Source organism: Geospiza fortis, unplaced genomic scaffold (assembly GCF_000277835.1).
Source record: "Geospiza fortis unplaced genomic scaffold, GeoFor_1.0 scaffold390, whole genome shotgun sequence".
NCBI lineage: Eukaryota > Metazoa > Chordata > Aves > Passeriformes > Thraupidae > Geospiza > Geospiza fortis.
In genome coordinates, this window is record NW_005054501.1 from 989,219 (window position 1) to 1,008,171 (window position 18,953).

General features: G+C 46.5%; 3 protein-coding genes across 3 annotated transcripts in view; 1 reads left to right on the forward strand and 2 right to left on the reverse strand.

The window, feature by feature from the left end:
* Window positions 1-6,464, reverse strand: part of KMO (kynurenine 3-monooxygenase) — a 10,617-nt gene extending 4,153 nt beyond the window's left edge. Inside the window, exons 1-7 of the mRNA XM_005428739.1 lie at window positions 6,353-6,464; window positions 5,204-5,273; window positions 3,597-3,694; window positions 2,212-2,301; window positions 1,984-2,032; window positions 1,320-1,407; window positions 316-481 (exon numbers count right to left, since the gene is read on the reverse strand). Coding sequence (XP_005428796.1) covers window positions 316-481; window positions 1,320-1,407; window positions 1,984-2,032; window positions 2,212-2,301; window positions 3,597-3,694; window positions 5,204-5,273; window positions 6,353-6,406 — 615 coding nt within the window. The 5' untranslated portion in view covers window positions 6,407-6,464. The remainder of the gene's footprint in view (window positions 1-315; window positions 482-1,319; window positions 1,408-1,983; window positions 2,033-2,211; window positions 2,302-3,596; window positions 3,695-5,203; window positions 5,274-6,352) is intronic.
* Window positions 6,465-7,892: 1,428 nt separating this feature from the next.
* On the reverse strand, window positions 7,893-16,184 carry CUNH21orf58 (chromosome unknown C21orf58 homolog). Its single transcript, XM_005428744.2, has 9 exons — window positions 16,125-16,184; window positions 15,336-15,393; window positions 13,904-13,971; window positions 13,136-13,279; window positions 12,579-12,693; window positions 10,433-10,563; window positions 9,123-9,271; window positions 8,045-8,061; window positions 7,893-7,948 (listed from the first exon to the last, which is right to left on the reverse strand). Exons 1-9 carry the CDS (start codon window positions 16,182-16,184, stop codon window positions 7,893-7,895), a joined length of 798 nt encoding a protein of 265 aa, XP_005428801.2.
* A 2,140-nt stretch (window positions 16,185-18,324) lies between these two features.
* Window positions 18,325-18,953, forward strand: part of PCNT (pericentrin) — a 70,829-nt gene continuing 70,200 nt past the window's right edge. The window contains 1 exon segment of the mRNA XM_031063397.1: window positions 18,325-18,345. Coding sequence (XP_030919257.1) covers window positions 18,325-18,345 — 21 coding nt within the window.

Genomic DNA, 18,953 nt, shown 5'->3' on the forward strand with positions numbered 1-18,953 from the left:
GCAAAAATCTGATGCTTTGCAATTGCTGATGTCCTCAAAGACATGTTCCCATACCTCCAGGATCTCTCAGAGCCAGAATTAATCCCACCACTCCAGGACAGGCTCTCTAGGATTTTTGCATGCAGGTACCAACGTTGGCCCCACTTTTGGAAGAGGAAGATGTCCCTGCCTTATCTTAGGAAAGGTTTAATCCCCTGCCTGAACCCCAGGTGAGAAATTAACTCTTCCAAAGCTGTTGCAGCAGAGCCACAGTGAGAAGGGGGTGGGATATCCAGCCTGGGAAGGTTGTAGCAGCCCTGGGACAGGCACACTCACATCTCCATCTTTGGGAGGGATGGTCAGCTCCATGTAGCCATGAGGAATGTACTCGTGGCTGTAGTTGAAGCGTGTTTGCCTCATGAACTGTTTCCTGACTGTTGAGAAGGCTCCATCACACCCCACGATGAGATCATAGGTCACTTCCAAGGTCTGCTGGTCAGATCTGAAAGCAGGACAGTACCTTGGATCCATCTGCTCCTTAAGGCCCCTTCCTGCCCTAACCATTCCATGATTCTGTGCTTAATCCTCCTGTTTAATCCAGGCCAGCTCAGCACCACTGTGCCCAGAGGATCTGCCTTTTGCTAAATGTGTTAATTAAATAAATTAATTAAAATGTATTAACAGTCTTCTAGGATGGGGGGAAGATTGGCCTGGGAAGCACAGCATTAGGACGAATAATTACCCTGTAGTTTTTATCAAAAGCATAACTCTGCCATGTCTACCCAGCAATGCACTTTTGGGATAACGCTGCTGGTTTGCAGAGCCTGCAGCACCTGCCAGGAGGATGGGGGCAGGACCAGAACTTCTGTGAAAGATTGTGGAGCAAGGTCATGGAACCTCAGAGTGGTTTGGGTTTGAAGGGACCTTGAAGCTCAGCCCGTTCCACCCCCTGCCATGGGCAGAGACAACACCAGGGTGTTCAGAGCTTCATCCAGCCTGGCCTGGAACACTCCCAGGGATGGGGCATCACCAGTTACCCACCCTCCCTGATGAGCAGTCTGTCCCTGAACCCAGTGCCATGGATACTGGTAGTTTATCCCCTGCACAGGTCAGGAAGTGTGTGCCTGCTGCCAGCCTGGGGGTTAGGGAGTTGCTTAAACCTCTCTCATCTCCCCATGAGGGAATGCTGCCTTGATGTCTCTCCTTTCCAGAGCTGGCACAAGGTTTTGCCTGCACAGTAGTTTCAAAACTGAGATTGCTCAATTGTTTGAGGTTTTATGAATGATTAAGCAGAAACTAACTGAGCACAGTGCTCGATCCCACGCTTGTCCAGGGATTACCTTTTTATGGATAATGTCCCCAGCTCTGCGTTGCACCCGAGGAGCTTGTGTCCAAAGAACAGTTTAGTGTTGGAGTACTTCTCAGCAGCTGTGAAAAGACAACTAAATGTAGAGGGGTTTATTCTGACTGCAAAAAATATTTCCAAGAGATCCCTAAATTATAGGGATTTTTGCCATTACAGCAAAAAATTTGCATTTGCATGAGGGCCAGCAGGCAGGGCACACTGGGATTGGTCAACCAGGGTTTAAACTACTGGAAAAATGCAAGGAATCCTGCAAGGATCTTTTTCTTCCCCACAGTGACATGAGTCATTGACTGCTTTGCGCCATCACTCCACTGAAGTTCAGGGTGGGATGAGGTGCCTGCAGTCAGTGGGGAATTGGCATAAATTTGGTCTGGTCTGATTTGCCATAGAGCCCCAATTTCTATTTGTCTCTGTACAATCAGGGGTTATGGAAAATGCCACAAACCATGGCAAGACTGGGGAGGTGTCTCCTGCTCAGCTGGGAACCAGCACAGGTTTTCCTCTGCTCGTTCAGGTTTGTACTTTCTGAGAGCTGGGTAAGGGAGCTTGGGGCTCAAAGTCTTCTAGTCATGGAGCAAACCCTAAATCCCCAGCAAAAAGTGTGTTAGAAGAATTTGCAAACAGAAGTGACAACCTACCTGTGAGCAGCTCTTTGTTTAAGTTTGCTCTGTCCACAGAGAGAATGTACTGCAAGGCAAACAAGCAGAAAGCTTTGCTGAAGGACACTCTGCATGGGCAGACAGGAAACCATCCCCTTCCCTCATTCTCTCCAGCCTCTCCCACATCCATGAGCCCCACACTGTCCATGACACAGACACACAAATGCTAACAAAGACCTCTTGTGCTCTGCAAAGCAGCTCCAGTACCTGGTCCTTCTTCCCATAAGGGATGGAGTATTTCTTCCCTGAAGGTGTGTGTATCCTCCTTGCCCTCATGGGAATGCCCTTGGCCACAATCTGAAACAGAAGGGAACACAACCCACACTCCTGGTCAAAACTGTGGGGTTTTAGTGCAACTTACCAAGCATCATCCCCTCCCCCAAGCACTGCACTCCAGGGAGAATGGGGGGTTCTTTCCTCACACATTTCCAGATCACCAGGGAAAACTTGAGCAGGGCTGTCATGTCAATTCACTACACTTTACTGAGATTACTTACAAGCTCACGCTCATAAAAATCAAAGGGAAATTGGTTTTGGATAGAGGGGACATGAAAAATCCCAGAGTGCTGGACAGGGCAGGGGATGAAAGCCAAATTACAGCCTGGGACTGGGATGTGTGTTGTCAAAGCCTGGGCTCCTCTGCAGGGACCCAGGGAGCAGGAGATCCCACCAGTGCCAGCAGCTGGATGTTAAATGGCAGCCAGTACCCTGCAGGAGAATGCAGGGCTCCCAGCCAGGCGTGCTGGGCAGAAAGCAGTGTGGATGGATTTCAGGGGTCAGCCCAAAGATCAAGGTTTTCTGGGAAAATACAAATCTGGGCATGCCAGTGGGGAAAACAGCTGCCTTTATTGCATCCTGCTGTATTGCATCAGCTCTTTTGGGAGCCCATCTACTCCTGCCCTGCTTGCCCTCTGCTCCAGGAGGGAGGGGAGCACGGCAGGGAGGTAAACACTGCAAGGAGCTTGGTGTCCCAGGGAACAGCAGCACTGCCCTGCCAGCAGCAGAGCCCAGCTGCCAGGGGTGGGCAGGATCCTGCTGCAGATGTGCTGTGAAGCAGGGGAGAGCGAGACAGAGTAGAAATTCTCCAGAGTAGAAATCCATTTTGATTTAGGTGAAACGTACATCTTTGAGTCTGTGGTTAGAAACCATAGCTATGTAGCCTGACTGCAAAGCCTAGGCTCAGAGAAACTGCTTCAGTGAAGGACAGAGATAAGAGAGGAGAGACAGAAAGTGATAAAGAGAGACAGAGAGATTGCTGTGAGAGCAGGTCAACCTGACCTAGGAATTCTTTCTGATAAAGAACTAGCAGCAAATGTCATGCAAAATTCGTAAAAATGAGTGTGTATGAACCTATGGTGAACTTGTATGCATATGTATCTGAGAGGGGGATAAAAAGGGACCTGAAGTCCCCAGAAGTACTCATGTCTTTTAAGGAGAGTAATCTCCACATGTGTCCAGCGCTGTGATAAACATACCGGCGTTACAACTTTCACAGAGTTGTGGAGTCTTTAGTTATCTCTGCAAAACAAGAGCCAGACTGCAGTGGAAGAGGGCCAAGAAAGGACAGAGAGCAAGAGAAGGTGGCAGAGTACCTGCTCCTCCATACCCACGGCTCGCAGGGCTTGGCGTCCCCGGTGGGACAGGGCCAGGTTGATGCTCCTGCCCCGGGCAAAGCTGGACACTCGGATATCTGCAGGGGAGAGACATGCAGGCACTGACAGCACAGCCTGCTGGGGGGGGAAACATCTCCCAAACTCCCTGCAGCAACAGCAGGAGGTGCAGGGGTGTCCAGCCTGGAAACTCCGTGCCACCTCTAGCCTGGAAGAAGCAGCAGCTCCAATCCAGCAAAGGGAATGCTGGATTCTGACAGCGCCCCACATGCTAAGACTAAGAGCCATTAACCCTAAGAGCCATAAGCATGAAGAGCCATTTCCCCTCTAAACGGAGCAGGCTGAGCAATGGATGCCTGCCAGGTTCTGCTGAGGCCCACAGACTGATGCTTTTTGGGACATTGGCAGGTCACCTTCTGTCACAGACATCTTTTATGAAAAATCCTTTCCTTAGGATTTTTCCTCCTGAGAAGCTGAGAGGCCTCAGGAACAAAATGTAAACAATGATTATCTGCTGCTGTGGAATGCAACAGGTGGATCTGTGATTGGCCCACGTTGGATGTTTCTAATTAATGGCCGATCACAGTGAGCTGGCTTGGACAGAGAGTCCGAGCCACAGGCCTTTGTTATCATTCTTTCTTTTTCTATTCTTAGCTAGCCTTCTGATGAAATCCTTGCTTTTTCTTTTAGTATAGTTTTAATATAATATATATCATAAAATAATAAATCAAGCCTTCTGAAACATGGAGTCAGATCATCATCTCTTCCCTCATCCTCGGACCCCTGTGAACACGGTCACAACCTTCTTCATGGCTGATCAGATGGAAATGTCTGGGCATTGGCTTGTTGCTCCTCCCAGCTGCCTCATTTCGGTGTTCTGGGTTGTCTGGCCAGTGCATGGGGCAGAGCCTCCTCATCCCAGCATGCGTATCAGTGTAAGCAATGGGCCAAAAACTGGACTAGTGCAGTAGGATCCATCCAGCTCAGAAGGCAGGTAAGAGCAATCAGAGGCTTTTTGAAGCTGTGGCAGCATTAAGCTGTGCAGCAGAACTGCCTGTTCTGATGTCTATCTGGGCAGGAAGAGTTACCACAGAAAGTCAGGCATGGCTCCTCCCTCCCTTCACTGCACACTTGAGTTATTTCCATGGTATCATTCCCACCTGCCACTTGGCTTGCCACCTCTGCCCAGGTCTTTTTTGTCTGCCAGCTGACTGATACTGAAGATGAACAATTTCTCTGCCTTTGAGCCAGTGGCTTGGCTCTAATTCCTAATTTCTCTTTTGTAGTGGCTTGTGGACCTGGAGGTTCCATCTCTTCTTCTGACCCAGCGCTGTATAATGCTTTCTGCAGAGACCAGGCCTCAAAGGTGAGGATTTGATTCAGTGTTTAAGCCAAGAATATAAAAAGGGCATCATTTTAGCAGCTAGAGTGGGTTCCCTCCCACAAGATGAACTTCAAATAAGTGCTCCTCCCCACCACAGGAGCTAAAAGGGGGAAAGAAAAAAATATCCCCAAACTGCCACTCTCAGCTTTCATTACTTCCTTACAGTTTCAGCAAGCTCCCACAGTAATGATCAGGCTGACCTTACCTTCTCTGGCTTCATAAACATCCACATGGAAACCTCGTCTAGCAAAGAAACAGGCATTTAGTGCACCCACCTGCAAGACAAGGATCAGGAAGGGTGGATGAAGTATCTCAGAGGTCACTGCTGAGATGCAGCAAAGAAGAGATCAGGGGATGCAGCTCAGAAAAACAGGGAGGTCCTTTGACCAAGAACCTCAGATTTTTTACTGAAGAGCAGTCCTCTGCCAGCCCTGTGCATTTGCAGGGTCTCCAAGACAAAGCCACCCATCAAAACTCTTTTTATAAAGTCATACCAAGCTCAGGCTTGTTTACACACAGCAGCTGAATGCAGCAGGGCTCACCTCTTCAGCCAGAGACAGCAGGAGCTGGTGTAGGCAAGCTCCAGCTCCTCTCTGGATTGTGTTTACCTTCCTCACCAGTATTCAGGGCATAGCACCATTCCCTCGGGAACACAGTGAGGGAGAACACTACAAATATGTCCTGTTCGTAATTAAAATGATTTTTTAAAATTTAATTTCCATTATGAACTGTTGTCAGAACTACAGGCTCTTCTGTCATCACTCTTTTCCAAGAAGTTAATGTCCAAAAAGTCAAGAGAGAGGCGTGGGTGCTGCAATGCCCCAAGCTGTCATAGAATCACAGACTCACAGAATGGTTTGGGTTGGAAAGGATGCTAAAGACCATCTTGTCACAAGCCCCTGCCATGGGCAGGGACACCTTCCACCAGACCAGGTTACTCAGAGCCCCATTCAGCCTGGCCTTCAGTGTCACACCTCTCTGCAAGTAGCAGTGGATGAAAGCCATCCCCAAACAAAAGTGGGCAGAGGAAGGTGTTTCCTCTCAGCCTGGCATTTACTGGTTTCAGCTCTTGCAAAGCATTTCACATGAGAGCTTTGGTTACAGCCAAAATCAGCCAAGGGACAGGGGAACCTGGCAGCCCAAGCAAGGACTGGTGTTCAGGGTACCTGGGCTACTGCTCCATTCAACCCCCAATCCCTTCTCCCAAGAAAAGAGCAGGAGCCTCCCACAGCAGGAACTCAACCAACACCCCATCATCTGACAGAGGAATGACTTTAAGAAAAACATTCACCCCCACATTCAAGCAGTGTTTTTACAGCAAACAATCATGCAGCAGCTCAAAGGCATTTCCTACCAGACCACCACCAACAACAGCAACTCTTTTCCCTCGTGGGTCCCAGGGCTCCATGCTGGCTCAGCCCCTGGCTCTCAGCTCCCTGCTCTGTCTCTGATCCCTCTGCTTCTCCCCAGCCCTTGCCAGAGGGGAGGGGAAGGGAAGGAATGTGGGTGGCTGAGTCATGCCTGGGCTCTTCTCCCCCCATTCACATTAAAGTTTAACTCCCAGCCCAGAGACTGTCAGGGAGTCAGCCTGGCTGAGCCTGGGGTGTTGAGATGGCAAAGTCAGGCAGTCAGGCTGCTTTGGAAAATTGCAGAGCAATCCTGCAGTCTCCAAGCAATACACACCGAGCAAGAGGAAAACTTCCATGGGCCAGGCTCTTGCTGGTGCTTCGCTGGGATGCAACTGCAGAGGCACTGGTGGGACAACGTGGAGTGACTTCTGGAACCTCTCCTGAGGGTGGGATGTGAGCCACACTTCTTGCCCAGGAGCCTCATCCCATCCTTGAGGACATCTCTCATCCAAGGAGGCTGTGTGTGTGTGTGGCTCAGCGTTTTGGGGTGGGATGCTTAGGAGAGGCTCCATGCCTGCTCTGCAGAAGCTTTCCAGGGCTTAGCCAAGGCTGTGAGGAGCCATCTCTGCAGGCATCGTTTCACATGGAAATGCTCTGCTGAGCCAGTGCTGCCCACAGCAAGCATTGCAAAGGGAGGAGCCAGTTAGAGCCAAATACAATAATTAAACAGCAGACAGTGAAACTGCAGACATTTGTATCACCAAGTAGAATTTATTGCTAAACCTGCCAGGCCCCAACAGATTTGGCTCAGAGAATCATTAAGGTAGAAAAAGTAGAAAAAGCCCTGTAAGAACATCATCCCTATGACCCTAAAACCATATCTATGTGGCTATCGAAGATCTACAGGGATAGGGCAGGACTCAAGTTCCCTGGGCAGCCTCTTCCAATGCCTGACAATGTTTTCAGTCAGGAGTTTCTTCCTAATATTCAATCTAAACTCACAGCTTGAGGCCATTCCCTCTTTCAGGTAGAGAAGTTGTAGAGAGCAGTAAGAATCTCAAAGACAACAGAGCAGAGAGGGCAAAGAGCAAGGGAGGTTTTGCATAGTACATAAATTATTCATTAATTGTTTTTGGAACACAGACAGCTTCCAGCAGTGATAGTTACTATCTTTTCTTTATTCCAAACAAAATTTAGGTCCCTGGGTTTTCTTAATCAGGCTCACTCACAAACTGCAGCAGGCAAACCCAGTGTACAGATGTTCTCCACTCTAAAAACAGAAGGTGGGAAGATATTGAGAAAGTGCTATAAAATCATCATTCATCTTTCTATATTAAGCAAAACCAGGCTGCTGAGAGCATGAAAAAGTGTTGCCTGATAAAAACTCCATGTGAGCCTTTTAAGAAGTCATAAATAAAACTAAAAAGAACAGGATAACATGGGCATGGAGTAAAGCCTGTCCTCTGGGGAAAAGTAAAGGAGGGAAAAGTGCTCAAGAAAAAGACATGTCAATGTCTGAGGAAGAACAGCAGGATTTTATTGGTTTTAGAAAGGCTCTGGTCCACTTGCAGAGGATCCTGTACTGTCAGTATGTGGGCCACCTGCAGCAAGGAAAACAGGGTTGTTATTGTGTTTAGTAACAGCCTGTAGTGCTGCAACTGCAAAAAAAAAAAAAAAAAAAGTGTTTGGTCTCACACCTTGTGATGGAAGGCAGCTGAAGAAGAGGAAGAACAAAGTTTAAAGGCCCTGACAAGACCTACTGATTTCTGCAGTGAATTGCACTGGTCCTGAGAGGAGCCAGGAGTTCAGGAGTTCTTTACTGGTTCAGATTACAAACCCGTGTCAAGGGGAAATAGGTAGACATGCTCATCCCTTGTAATCCCATTAGGGAAATAATCTGTTCAGGAATTCAAATCCTCTGCTAAAGAGGGCTGTGCAGACCCCCCTGCCAGCAGGTCACCCGTGCCCAAGGCTGCAGCTGCCTCCATCCTGTTCTCCTGTTCACTAAGGCTCTGAAAGAGCCATGGACAGAAATAAAAGTTGAATTCTCAGCATGTCCCCATGTCACCCCCCCTTCCATGCTCTAGCAAGGGGCATTTCTTCACCAGCCTTGGCATGTAAGAACTTCCTAGCACCTAGGAAGCCAAGCAGGACAGGCTCAGGGGAAGGCACAATGCAAGTGAGCCCCAGGAAGAGCTGGCTGTGCACAGGGCTCAAGGGCCCTGTGGATTTGGGAGCATCCTGGGGAGAAATTCAACCATTTCTGCACTTGAAACCCACCCCCTCCAGCTGCAAGCACAAGCTTCTGGCAAAGCTCAGCATTATTTCTGATAATCCCCTCCCTTTGTACCATTTCTCTTAGCTGGTGGTTTGGGTTTTCTTTTTTTTCCCCAGGAATTTCTGATTAGCAAATGTCCCAGCAGTGCTTTAAGAACATAAACCCTGCTGGGACCCTGAGCACTTCCCCACCCCTGCCTTATGTGGCAGGTGACTGCTGGGTTCACAGGGACACCCAAAAGGCAGGGAGGAAGACACAAAAAGCAGGGTGGGAGACACAAAAGGCAGGGTGGGACACACAAAAGGCAGGGTGGGACACACAAAAGGCAGGGTGGGAGCCCCTTGCACAGCACAGCAATGCAGCAGGGCAGGGTGGGGGGACCTCTGTGATCCTCCCCCTTGTCAGATCCCCACATTTATCCCACAGTCTGCCTTGCCACCCCATCTGGGCAGGGAGAAGGGGCTGCAGGAGCACGTCACAGCTGCCTGCTGACTTACAGAGGCTGGGCAGAGGGGCCAGTCCAGGGCTGTTCTGTGCTGGGGGGCACTGGGAACACCCCCGTGGGAGGGTAATGGTGGTGGTGGTGCACCACAGGTACCTTGGGCCTCTCTGCCTTCACAGCCAGGGGGGCAGCAAGCTGCAGGTCCTTGTTGGAGAGAGACAAAGGGTGGCTTTGGAATGGAGAAAAATGCATTGGCAATATCCATAGTGGCCATACTGCTTTGCTGGTTTTGGATTTAAGTTTGTATAGGAGTTTTGTCGCCCTGATTTTTTAAGATTTTCCAAGCCTTCTGATGTTTACATTCTTGTAACAAAACTTTCTCACACACTTTCTGTAAATAACTTATTGTTTTTCATTCTTTTATGAAGAGGAGAAATTTAATAGACTGTTACTTTGTCCAGTGTCATTGGAGAGGGGGCACTTTCACCCTCCAATTCACTGCCACTTTTGGAAATCTATAAATGTTGAAGTCAGAAAATAAACTTCCCTTTTTTCACCTTGAAAACAGTAGTGTGTACACTTGTGTTGTTTCCTGTCCTATAGTGACTGAGTTTTAGAATGTTTGGTACAGCAGTGCTTAGTGGTGGAGTTATTTTATTTAATGCACGGTAGTCTACAGTTAATTTTAATTATTTTTTAGGTTTATGTACAGGTTAAATGGGGCTGTTGAAGGGTGAGTGGGTTTTGCTGACTATTTTTTGGGGTTTTAGCTTATGGATTATTTTGTGGATGAGGATTACAGCATCTTGATTTGTTTGGTACTGTTGGAGGTGCATTGTTGAGGTGGCAATCAGCATTTGTTGGTTTTTCATTTTTAGGAGTTTTATTGTAGACTGTAGGTTTTTTGGTAGTTTGGGTAAGGTGTTTATTTGCTCGATACTTTTTGTTTTTATAGCAGTTATTTTAAATGTTTATTTGAGGTTTTTTTGGGCAGAAACTTGTGCCCCTCATGGGGGAGGGGGCAGGGGGTTCCCTAGCTGAGGGGGCAGGGTTCCACTCGGCCACCCCTTGGGAAAGGAAAGCCTTTGGGGTGTGTCTGGAGGAGAGTCTGCAGGTCCCACTACAGAGGGTCCAAGAACAATTGGTGACTTCAGATTTCACCTGACCCTCAGACCCCACTCCCTTCAGTTTATTCCATTAGTCAATGCCAGGGAAATGCAGAATTCCAGGATGGCCTGGAGAGGAAGGTGGGCATCAGGGCATGCTCTGCCTCTGCCATCTTTCCTAAGGTGCAGTGTCCTCCACAGTGCTCTGGCTCTCCCAGCTCTCTGTGTGCTTTGGCCAGGCCTGGGTGCTGTTTGTTACCTGCTGGGGCAGAGGAGCCATTGCCCCCCCAAGCTGTGTGAGCAGTGCTGGTGGCAGAGCCTTCAGCATCATGTTCTGCATCATGATCTGGTGCATCTGAGCATTCTGCATCAGCATCATCTCCACCATGTCTGGGAAGAGGAGAAAAGAGTAAGAGCTTTATCCACAACTGACAAGCAGCAGGGGGATCGTGGTAAGGAGTGTCCTCCAGCACACAGAGTGGGCACTGCCACAGAGGCAAAGCAGCTGAAAGGGGGCCCATTGTCCTGAGGTGTAAGGTAGGTGTGTATTCTATTTACCACCTATTAGGAGTAGGGCAGTTCTCTTCTGTTCATTGGGCAGTTTTTCTTTATCTCTTCCACAACCCATCCTCCCTCCAGAGAGATATCTTCTATTAATAGGCCACTGAGTGTCACTGCATGGCTGATAAAAATTACATCATCCCACTGGGAGATGCTCCACCCAGAAAGAAGAGCCAAATATTCCTACCTAAATATAATCTGAGACTTAAAACAACAGGGACACCCTTTTCCCACTAAATTCCCAAAAGAACAACTATCTTCTCTACTGCATTCCCAGAAAAAGACCAAATCCATCTACACCACCACCAGACCTTCAAAAAAAACCCCCTACATCCTTCTACAAAATCACTGCTTTGACAAAACCACATCTGTCACTCCATGAAAACTACAGCCACCATCAAAACTGCTACCAACACCCTAACCAACAGTGTCAAGTCATATTCTACCTCTGACAGTAGTTTATTTTCTAGTTTTTTGTACTGGTTTTTTTCCTAGTAAAAAACTGTTATTCCTATTCCCATATCTTTCCCTGAAACCCCCCTAATTTAAAAATGACAATAACTCAGAGAGAAAGAGTTTACATTTTCCATTTCAAAGAAGGCTCCTGCCTTCCTTAACAGACACCGGTCTTTTCAAACCAAGACACACGCGAAGAACATTGGCATTATTTCCCCAGACAGTGCAAAATTAATGTCTGAGAGTGGGGTTGCTCATCCCAGCTTTCCTGTTTCCCCTCCCTCCTACAGGAAAGCTGCTGCTGAGTCCCTGGTCTTGCCCTGCGAGCCCACAGCCCTGCCTGTGCTGGATGGCAGGGGGGAGAAGGGCTGAGCTGCAGCTCTCCCTCCCTCCAGCAAGGACAGGCTGCTCCTGTGAGGTTTCCTCACATTTACGTGATATTGCAGTGCCACCTTGAGTGAGAGCCCACTGGCTCATGGAATAGAAAAGGATGGGAAAAGACCTTTAACTTCATCAAGGCCAAGCTTCAATCTGTCATTTCATGCACATCAAATCTTCTCACAGGATCTCTGGGACCCGAAGGATTTGTGCAGTGTGACTAATTCACTTGGGGAGGAGTGAAGAGGGAGAGGGGAGAAAAAAAGAAGGGAAAAAATAATGAAGGCAACTCTCATTTTCCTTTTTACTGATCATACAAAAAGTGGTTTACATGTAGCAGTTTCAGAGAAGTCATGAGCGGCTTGGGACTATTTTGGTTATGGAAATATAAACTCTGATTCAAAAATCCAGACATTTAGATGAGTATGGGTTGAGAAATACTGCAGTTCCATGACTGAGGATTCCTGGGTGGGATGAACCTTTGGCTGAAGGCTGAGCCAGGGAAATTGTCCCAGGTTTTATTTCATGTATCATTTCACAGTAGCACCCACCTATGTTTAGAAACAAACTTTTATTGGCAATGCACTATATTTAGAACAACACTTTCAGATGTTCTGTCTTGTTTCCAAACACAGGGTACAAACAAAAGCCTGAGGAGATTGAACAGCAGGTTAGGAAGGAACAAAAGAATAAAACCAGATTTCAGAAGCCTGTTTGCCAATTCTGCATCATCCATGACTTTGACTTTGTTAATATTACTCAGTGCCACGAGTTGAGCTGTTCTGCTTTCCCAGTCTTCCCTTGAGTCTGCAGTTCCTTTTTCTTTAGTTGTAGTGATAAGAGTTTCACAACTGAATGCCTTTCACAACGGCTACCCATCCCATTTACGAAGCACAGCTCATTAAACAGCGCATCCCTAACGAGCTTGGACCCCATGCCATGTCATGTGCCCTGCCCTGCCCTGCCCAGGCCTGGTGGCAGGAGCTGCTGCTGTATGGAGGGTTTCTCACCTTCCTTTATGCTCCCAGAGCGGGGGGCTGCAAAGGGCTGGGCTGGGGGAACCTGTGTGATCAGAGGGGAGGGCTGAGGCAGCTGCTGGATGATGGTGGCAGGCTGAGCTGGCATCTGGAACAGGAAGGAAAAATGGACAAGTCAGGCTTGGTTTTGGCCAGCTCCCCAGCTATGGGAACAGCTGTCATCTGCCTAGGCTTCAGGAGAACTCTGGGATTCTCATGGAGAAGCTGTTGAGGCTGTGGGCTGCCTGAGCAGACATGCATTAAAGTGGCTGAATGGCCAGGCTGGAGTGTGGCCAGCCCTGCCACTCCTTTTGCCATCTTGCTCCAAGAGTAAACCATTCCCATTGTTAATTCTGGGCCTTATTTGCCAGATGGCAAATAAGATTTTCCCTTATTTCCCCTTAGGTTTCCCTGCAGGCAGCAAGGGTCCCATCAAAGAGCAATGGGCATATCTTCCCTTTTTGTGGGACGAGAAATCCCATACAGCTCCCAGTGATTGCCAGCTCAGACTGGCACGGTGCTGGTGGTGTTTTCTAGGAGGCAATCCTTACTGTCTGCTGGATAATCCTCAGGGGCTCCACTGGGGAAGCTGGAAAAGGGATCTGGTAGATTTGTGGGAGGGCAGCTCTGTGGTCATGGCAGTGTCCCCCATCTGGTGCAGGTGGCTGTGAAAGCTCTTCCAGAAGGTGCTGCTCCTGCAAAGTCAAGTTTTTTTTATTTTCTTAAAGAAAACCTGGACACAGCAAGGCAAACAGGATGGTTATGCTCTCTGGACTAAATGGGATTAGCCCCTGGGAACCTGAAGCAGGGGCACTGCCAGTGCCTGCATAAGTGTAAAGAAAATAATTTTTCCTTCCCACAGATCTTGAAGCACAAGCAAAAAGGATTGGGGGGAAAAATTGTACAGAACAAGCTGCCAAAAGTCTGGGAAAACGTTTCAATAATAGTTGGTATCCTCTACAAACTAGGAATAAATAACAATTACTATTGTCTCTACTTTGGCATCGCTAAAAATCCCTTCTTTGCATTCTGGCACGGAAAGTTTATGATGCAGCCGATTCAGGAGAAGCAGAATCACCCCACTTTAGTGCCTGAAGCAGGTGCAAGCTCCCTCAGCTGTAGTGAGAGGAGTCAAGCTGCTCTCCAGGCTCCCCAGCCTTTATATTCCAAAGCAGCAGAGCACTAAACCCTGAGCAGGGTTTTATATTCCAAAGCAGCAGAGCCCTAAACCCTGCCCAGCCCCAGAATTGAAGCCCAGGAAAACCCTGAAGCCACATCAGCAGGGGATGTGCAGGGAACTGGTCCATGTCTGCTCTTACCCTGAGCTCCTGCAGCAGATTTTTCCTTTGCCTCAGGGCACTTTGGAGCAGGTCCTGAGGTCTGTTCCCTGGAAGAGGAAGAGAGTCCATTATGTCCCCAAAGGATCACAAAGACAGAGCTATTACAGCACCTGTGTTATGACATCAATGTGGAAAATGTGTTATTGGGTAGCTGGATGGTGCATATGGGTAAAACTTGATAAAATAAGGGTTTGTTACCCTTGTAAAATCATGGCTCAGCCTGCTACTTTGGCTAAGCAGAAAAGGACTGTGGGAAAGTGACTGAGCTGAATTAGGGGTAGAAAAAGAAGTTAAATAGCCATGATGTGCTCACACTGTGGTATATGGTGGTTGGTTGGATTATGTTTGTTATAATTTAGAACTGTGTAACTGATAAAGACTTAACTGCTCAAAAAGGTCTGGTTTTTGCAATAAAGGGACTCTCCTTTGCACCTGCCTGGGGACTCAGGGTCTCTCTGCTTCAGCAGCTTGAGTTCTTCCACAAAAGGCTTGGGCTACTTTTCTTGTCTATAATGACTTATTCCATGTGCAGCCACAGCTGCTCAGCAGCTCTGCAAAGGCAAAACTCCCCTGAAAACAAACTCTTAAGATTGCTCTCTAAAGCTCCCCTTTTAACCTCCTGGTTTAGGAATCCATTTCAGGCTGAAGGTTTCTAGATGTGCCCTGTGCATGCAGAGGATGCCTGTCTGTAGTAACAGCTCCATCCAACTCTGGTTTGGATGTCAACTTTTCTGTTTCCATTTTGTTCTGCATCAACCTCCTTTTCAGTTCATCCCACACATGGTTGATTTTGAAATGAAGATAAGCAGGAATTTTTTCATCTACTTTGGAGCCACGCCTGGCATCTGCTCTGGAAAGCACCATTTTGTATTTTGAAACTGTAAACAGTTATAGGGGATTTTTAAAAATGTTTGGCCACAGCATGAGAAGATTCCAACTATTTGTGCATCAGATCAATGAATAGGAACCCCACAGCACAGTCTAGAAATATCACAGAGCTTCTACAGGTGGCCTTGAATCCATAGACAATACAAACAGTGCATGTGTCATGCAAAGAAAAGTTCCTCCTGCCTTTTCAGGATCAGCAAAGCCAAGCAAACTACAACAGGGTGTACTCCTAGGAGTAAGAGCTAGGACAAACAGGATCAGCATCAGTTTGCTCCAGCTGAGAGGCTGCACAGGATAAGATGAACCTTTCCTGGGCAGGAAGGCATCTTATGTTAGTGCTCAGCTGGTTGTTCACTTCCCCTGGTCAGGAAAAAAAAATAGCTGAAGCAATTCAAAAGATAAAAAGCAGTTAGCTCACAGATGAAGGGAAGAGAGGGGATCATCTCCTGAGGAACTCATGCCTGAGAACATAAGCAAGCCCTTTCCAAAATATGCCTAAAATTAGAACAAATGCTTCTCTTACTTGCAGCTGGAAGAGACAAATCCATCTTCTCTAGGTTGTCCTGTTCATTTTCTAGTCTCTGTTGGCAGAACCATAACCAGAACTGGTTATAAGTCAGGCAGAAGAGCTCACAAGGATTCCCAAACCTATGGAACAGGTTTGGGATGGAGGAGATAGAGCAGGAGTGGAGAAAAATGGTGGTTCTTAAAGGAGTATGAAATGTCTCATTACAAATCTAGTTACAGTAAAGAAAGTGATGCTTCCAACTGTCCAAGCTATTCCAGACCTTAAAATTGATAGCATGGTGAATCAGGAGACTTAATTTATTTTGTAGGGCAGAGAGCTGCATCATATGAAGAACTTGATAATGTTGAGTTTGGGCTTGCCTGATAGTCCAAGATCTGATTCTTGGTTCAGCAAAGTTCTGACCAGGCAACACATCTTACGTGAAAGCAGTGATGCAATTGTCTTAAAACAATCTGAGATTCTCTTTACCCAAGATTTACTCCAAAACTTTGCCTGTCCCAGCTCAAACTGGCTTTGAGTTAACTGGTGACATCTGCCGTAAAATCAAAGTCAATTTAATTTACTGTAGGTCCACAGAAACTTGCAGAATGTTATTTAAGAAAGTGTCGGTGAGTAGTAGCACTCCTCAGTGTATCTCAGTAGAGTTACACTATAACATAATAAATTTATGTTAAAATACAGTGTTGATGCTTCAACATGCAAGAGCAAAATTCAGTGTTGATGCTTCAACATGCAAGAGCAAAAAGCAGAGCAAAGGTGACCCCTGCAGAAGGATTCCCTTACCTTTTCTAGGAGTTTGAGTTTCAGTCGTGTCAGCTGATCCACCACTGAGGGATCTCCCATCATTTCCTGGAAGAGCAGGCAGGCAAAAGCAGGTTAAAAAGATAAACAGAGGCAGATTGGTTTTCAGGGCTCATTTTTTCCCCTCCACAATCTTCACAGAATAATTCCATTATTAAAAACAATAATACAAGATCAGCAGAAATTGAGAGAAGCAGATAAAATTTCAGTTTCACTCCCAGGTCAGAATGAGTACAAGCATTCACAAAATCACAGACACAGCTTTTCCTGCCATTTCTCTCCACATACTTTCGTGCTGCAGGTTGTGATGCTCACAGGAAGGCAACTGAGACTGAATATTTATTTGTCTGTTCCTAATGGTTGCTATCCTTCCCCTGGCAGCATCACTAAGCCTGGCCTCTGTGTTGTTAGAGACTTTTAATTAGCCCACAGGTTTGTGCCTGGTTGCTAAGTTTATAGTGTCAACGGGTAACATAACCAATTTAGTCTCCAGGCACAGAAGCTTGTGTACCTTGGGTAAAGCAAATGCCTGCCACATTAGTGGACAAGAAAATAAAAGAAATAAAAGCCAATGGATCTTTAAAAGAAGCCCAGTGCCAGCAGTCAGGTTATGGTCTTGCTGATTGGTACCTGTTTATTCCACTATAGGGGGTCTGCACACTTTTGACCTAGCCCTTTACATGAGTTATTACCACACCGTGACTAAAAAAATGAATGAGCATAGCTGGAACTCTCCCCTGGGTAAGTTCCAGAGTCAAGAGGCTATGGTGTAACATCCTTTTGGTTACCATCTCCCAAGAAACCTGCAGAATGTCTGCCTCACCCTACCAGCATAAAAACAGGGTCACATTTATCAGTGACATCCATGAAATGAACACCAATGAGAGAGAAAAAAGCCAAGTGACAGGAACAGAGGGTCACAAGAGAGTTTGACAACAAGAACCAGGTTTAAGTACTGCATAAAAGTACAGCACCAGTGTGAAGCAACTGAATTTACTAAAGAGGAAATGAAGAGAAGTTTGTGCTTGATGTGACAGGTATCCCAGAGGAAATCCAATATTAGGGGACAAAAAATAAAAAAAAAAAAAATTCAAAGGCACTTTCCAGCAAACCTGCTAAAGGATCTCTTTCCCCTCTTTTCTCTTTTTTCCACGCTTGGTCACAGTGTGATCCTCACTCCTGGGACTTCTTACATCCTGCTAATTAATGGGGTGCCAGGAATGTGCCAGCCACACACAAAATCTGGCTGGAAGGGATCTGGAGCTGCCCTGAATCCCAGAGAAGGGATCACACTTGAGAATGAGGATTCAAAAGAGCAAAACCAGACAAATGTAATCCTACAAAGGAATAACAGGTGTGTTCCATGCACCTCACAGGACATCATTATTCTGCTCTATTTAGCAGTGCTGAAGTCAGAGTTTGGACACCGTGCTCGTTTTTGGACATGGTGGTTTAAGAGGGAAAGAAAGTCCAGGAAATAAAAAATAAAAAGGGTACATTTAAAAAATGTAGGATCTAAGGAAGACTTTAAAGAACTGCCTTTGTTTAATTAGCAAGTAGATGGTGAAAAGAGGACAGGCCAGCAGGTTTTAAATAAATGAGAGGATACAATCAAAGAACAGAGTGGAGGGGGGGGGGTTTGTCCGGAAAAACACAAGCATTTAGCTTAATGAGGAAGAAAACATGATAAAAAATCTTCAAGAAAAGAAAGAAATGAAAGAAATCTTCATTAGCCACTAAGGGAAATGATGGAGCAGCTATCAAAAGAACCCAAACTTTCACATGAGTTGTTTATGAACAATTAAAAAACCAAATGTGTTGAACGTTGCAGGACTCCCCAGATGTAAGAATGGATTAGAGAACCTGATGAGGTCCAGTATTGGAATGCACACCACTATTGCATTTCTTTGATGTCTTTTATTGATTTTGATATTTTATACCCTTTTTAAAAATTTCTATGAGTTCTAAAAGACAATTTTAAAATACATTATGATACTAACCAAGATGGTTAGAGGGGTGGAGCAGCTCTGCTGTGAGGAAAGGCTGAGAGGATTGGGATTGATCAGCCTGAAAAAGAGAAACTTTGGGGTGACCTACCTGTGGCCTTCCAGTAGCTGAAGGGAGCCCCCAAGAAAGATGGAGAGACAATTTGCAGGGGCCTGGAGTGGGAGGACAAGGGGAAATGACTTCCCACAGACAGAGAGTAGGTTTAGATTGGATAGCAGGAAAAAATTATTCTCTGTGAAGCCCAGAAAATCTGAGGCTGCCTGGTCCTTGGAGGTGTTCACTAAGACATTTCATTATTCAGACTTTGTCTTTTGGTACTGCCCTCAAGGCAGACGGGCTTTTTAACGTTTGCCAATCCAGCACACTGCTCCAAGTAACAGATTTGACTAAAGCCTGTGTTTTTATAATTCAATTATTTCAAAATACAAAGAAGACACCAGTTTTGTAGCTTCAATAAGCAGAGCAAAAAGGAGTTGGTTGATGGACATCTGGGATCTTAAATTTATGGTGCTTCAAGGACATTGGAATGAAACCAGAAGACTCTGGAGGAGACAGAAGCCTGGAAATTTGAAGACAATTCCATGTGCAAGGAAATGACGAGAGAAGGATTAAAGAATGACAACCAAATTAGCATGAAGAGCGAGAAATCAATAACCAATACAGCACAGAATGCTGGTTACTGTAGAGAATCATGCACCTTAGAACCAATGAACATTAATTTATTAATTCGCCGAAAATTTACAAATAAACAAAAAGGCGGGAAGGCAGCCACCAACCCTCCCCGCACGCTATTGGCTGCCCTTA

Bases quoted from the DNA above. Each gene is read 5' to 3' on its own strand.
- CUNH21orf58 (XM_005428744.2), bottom strand. From the start codon at position 16,184: ATGGGAGATCCCTCAGTGGTGGATCAGCTGACACGACTGAAACTCAAA. The intron at 10,564-12,578 runs GTGAGAAACCCT...TCCTCTTCCCAG, and splicing joins CTCTGGGAGCATAAAGGAAG to ACATGGTGGAGATGATGCTG. The intron at 9,272-10,432 runs GTAACAAACAGC...CTCTCCAACAAG, and splicing joins TGGCTCCTCTGCCCCAGCAG to GACCTGCAGCTTGCTGCCCC.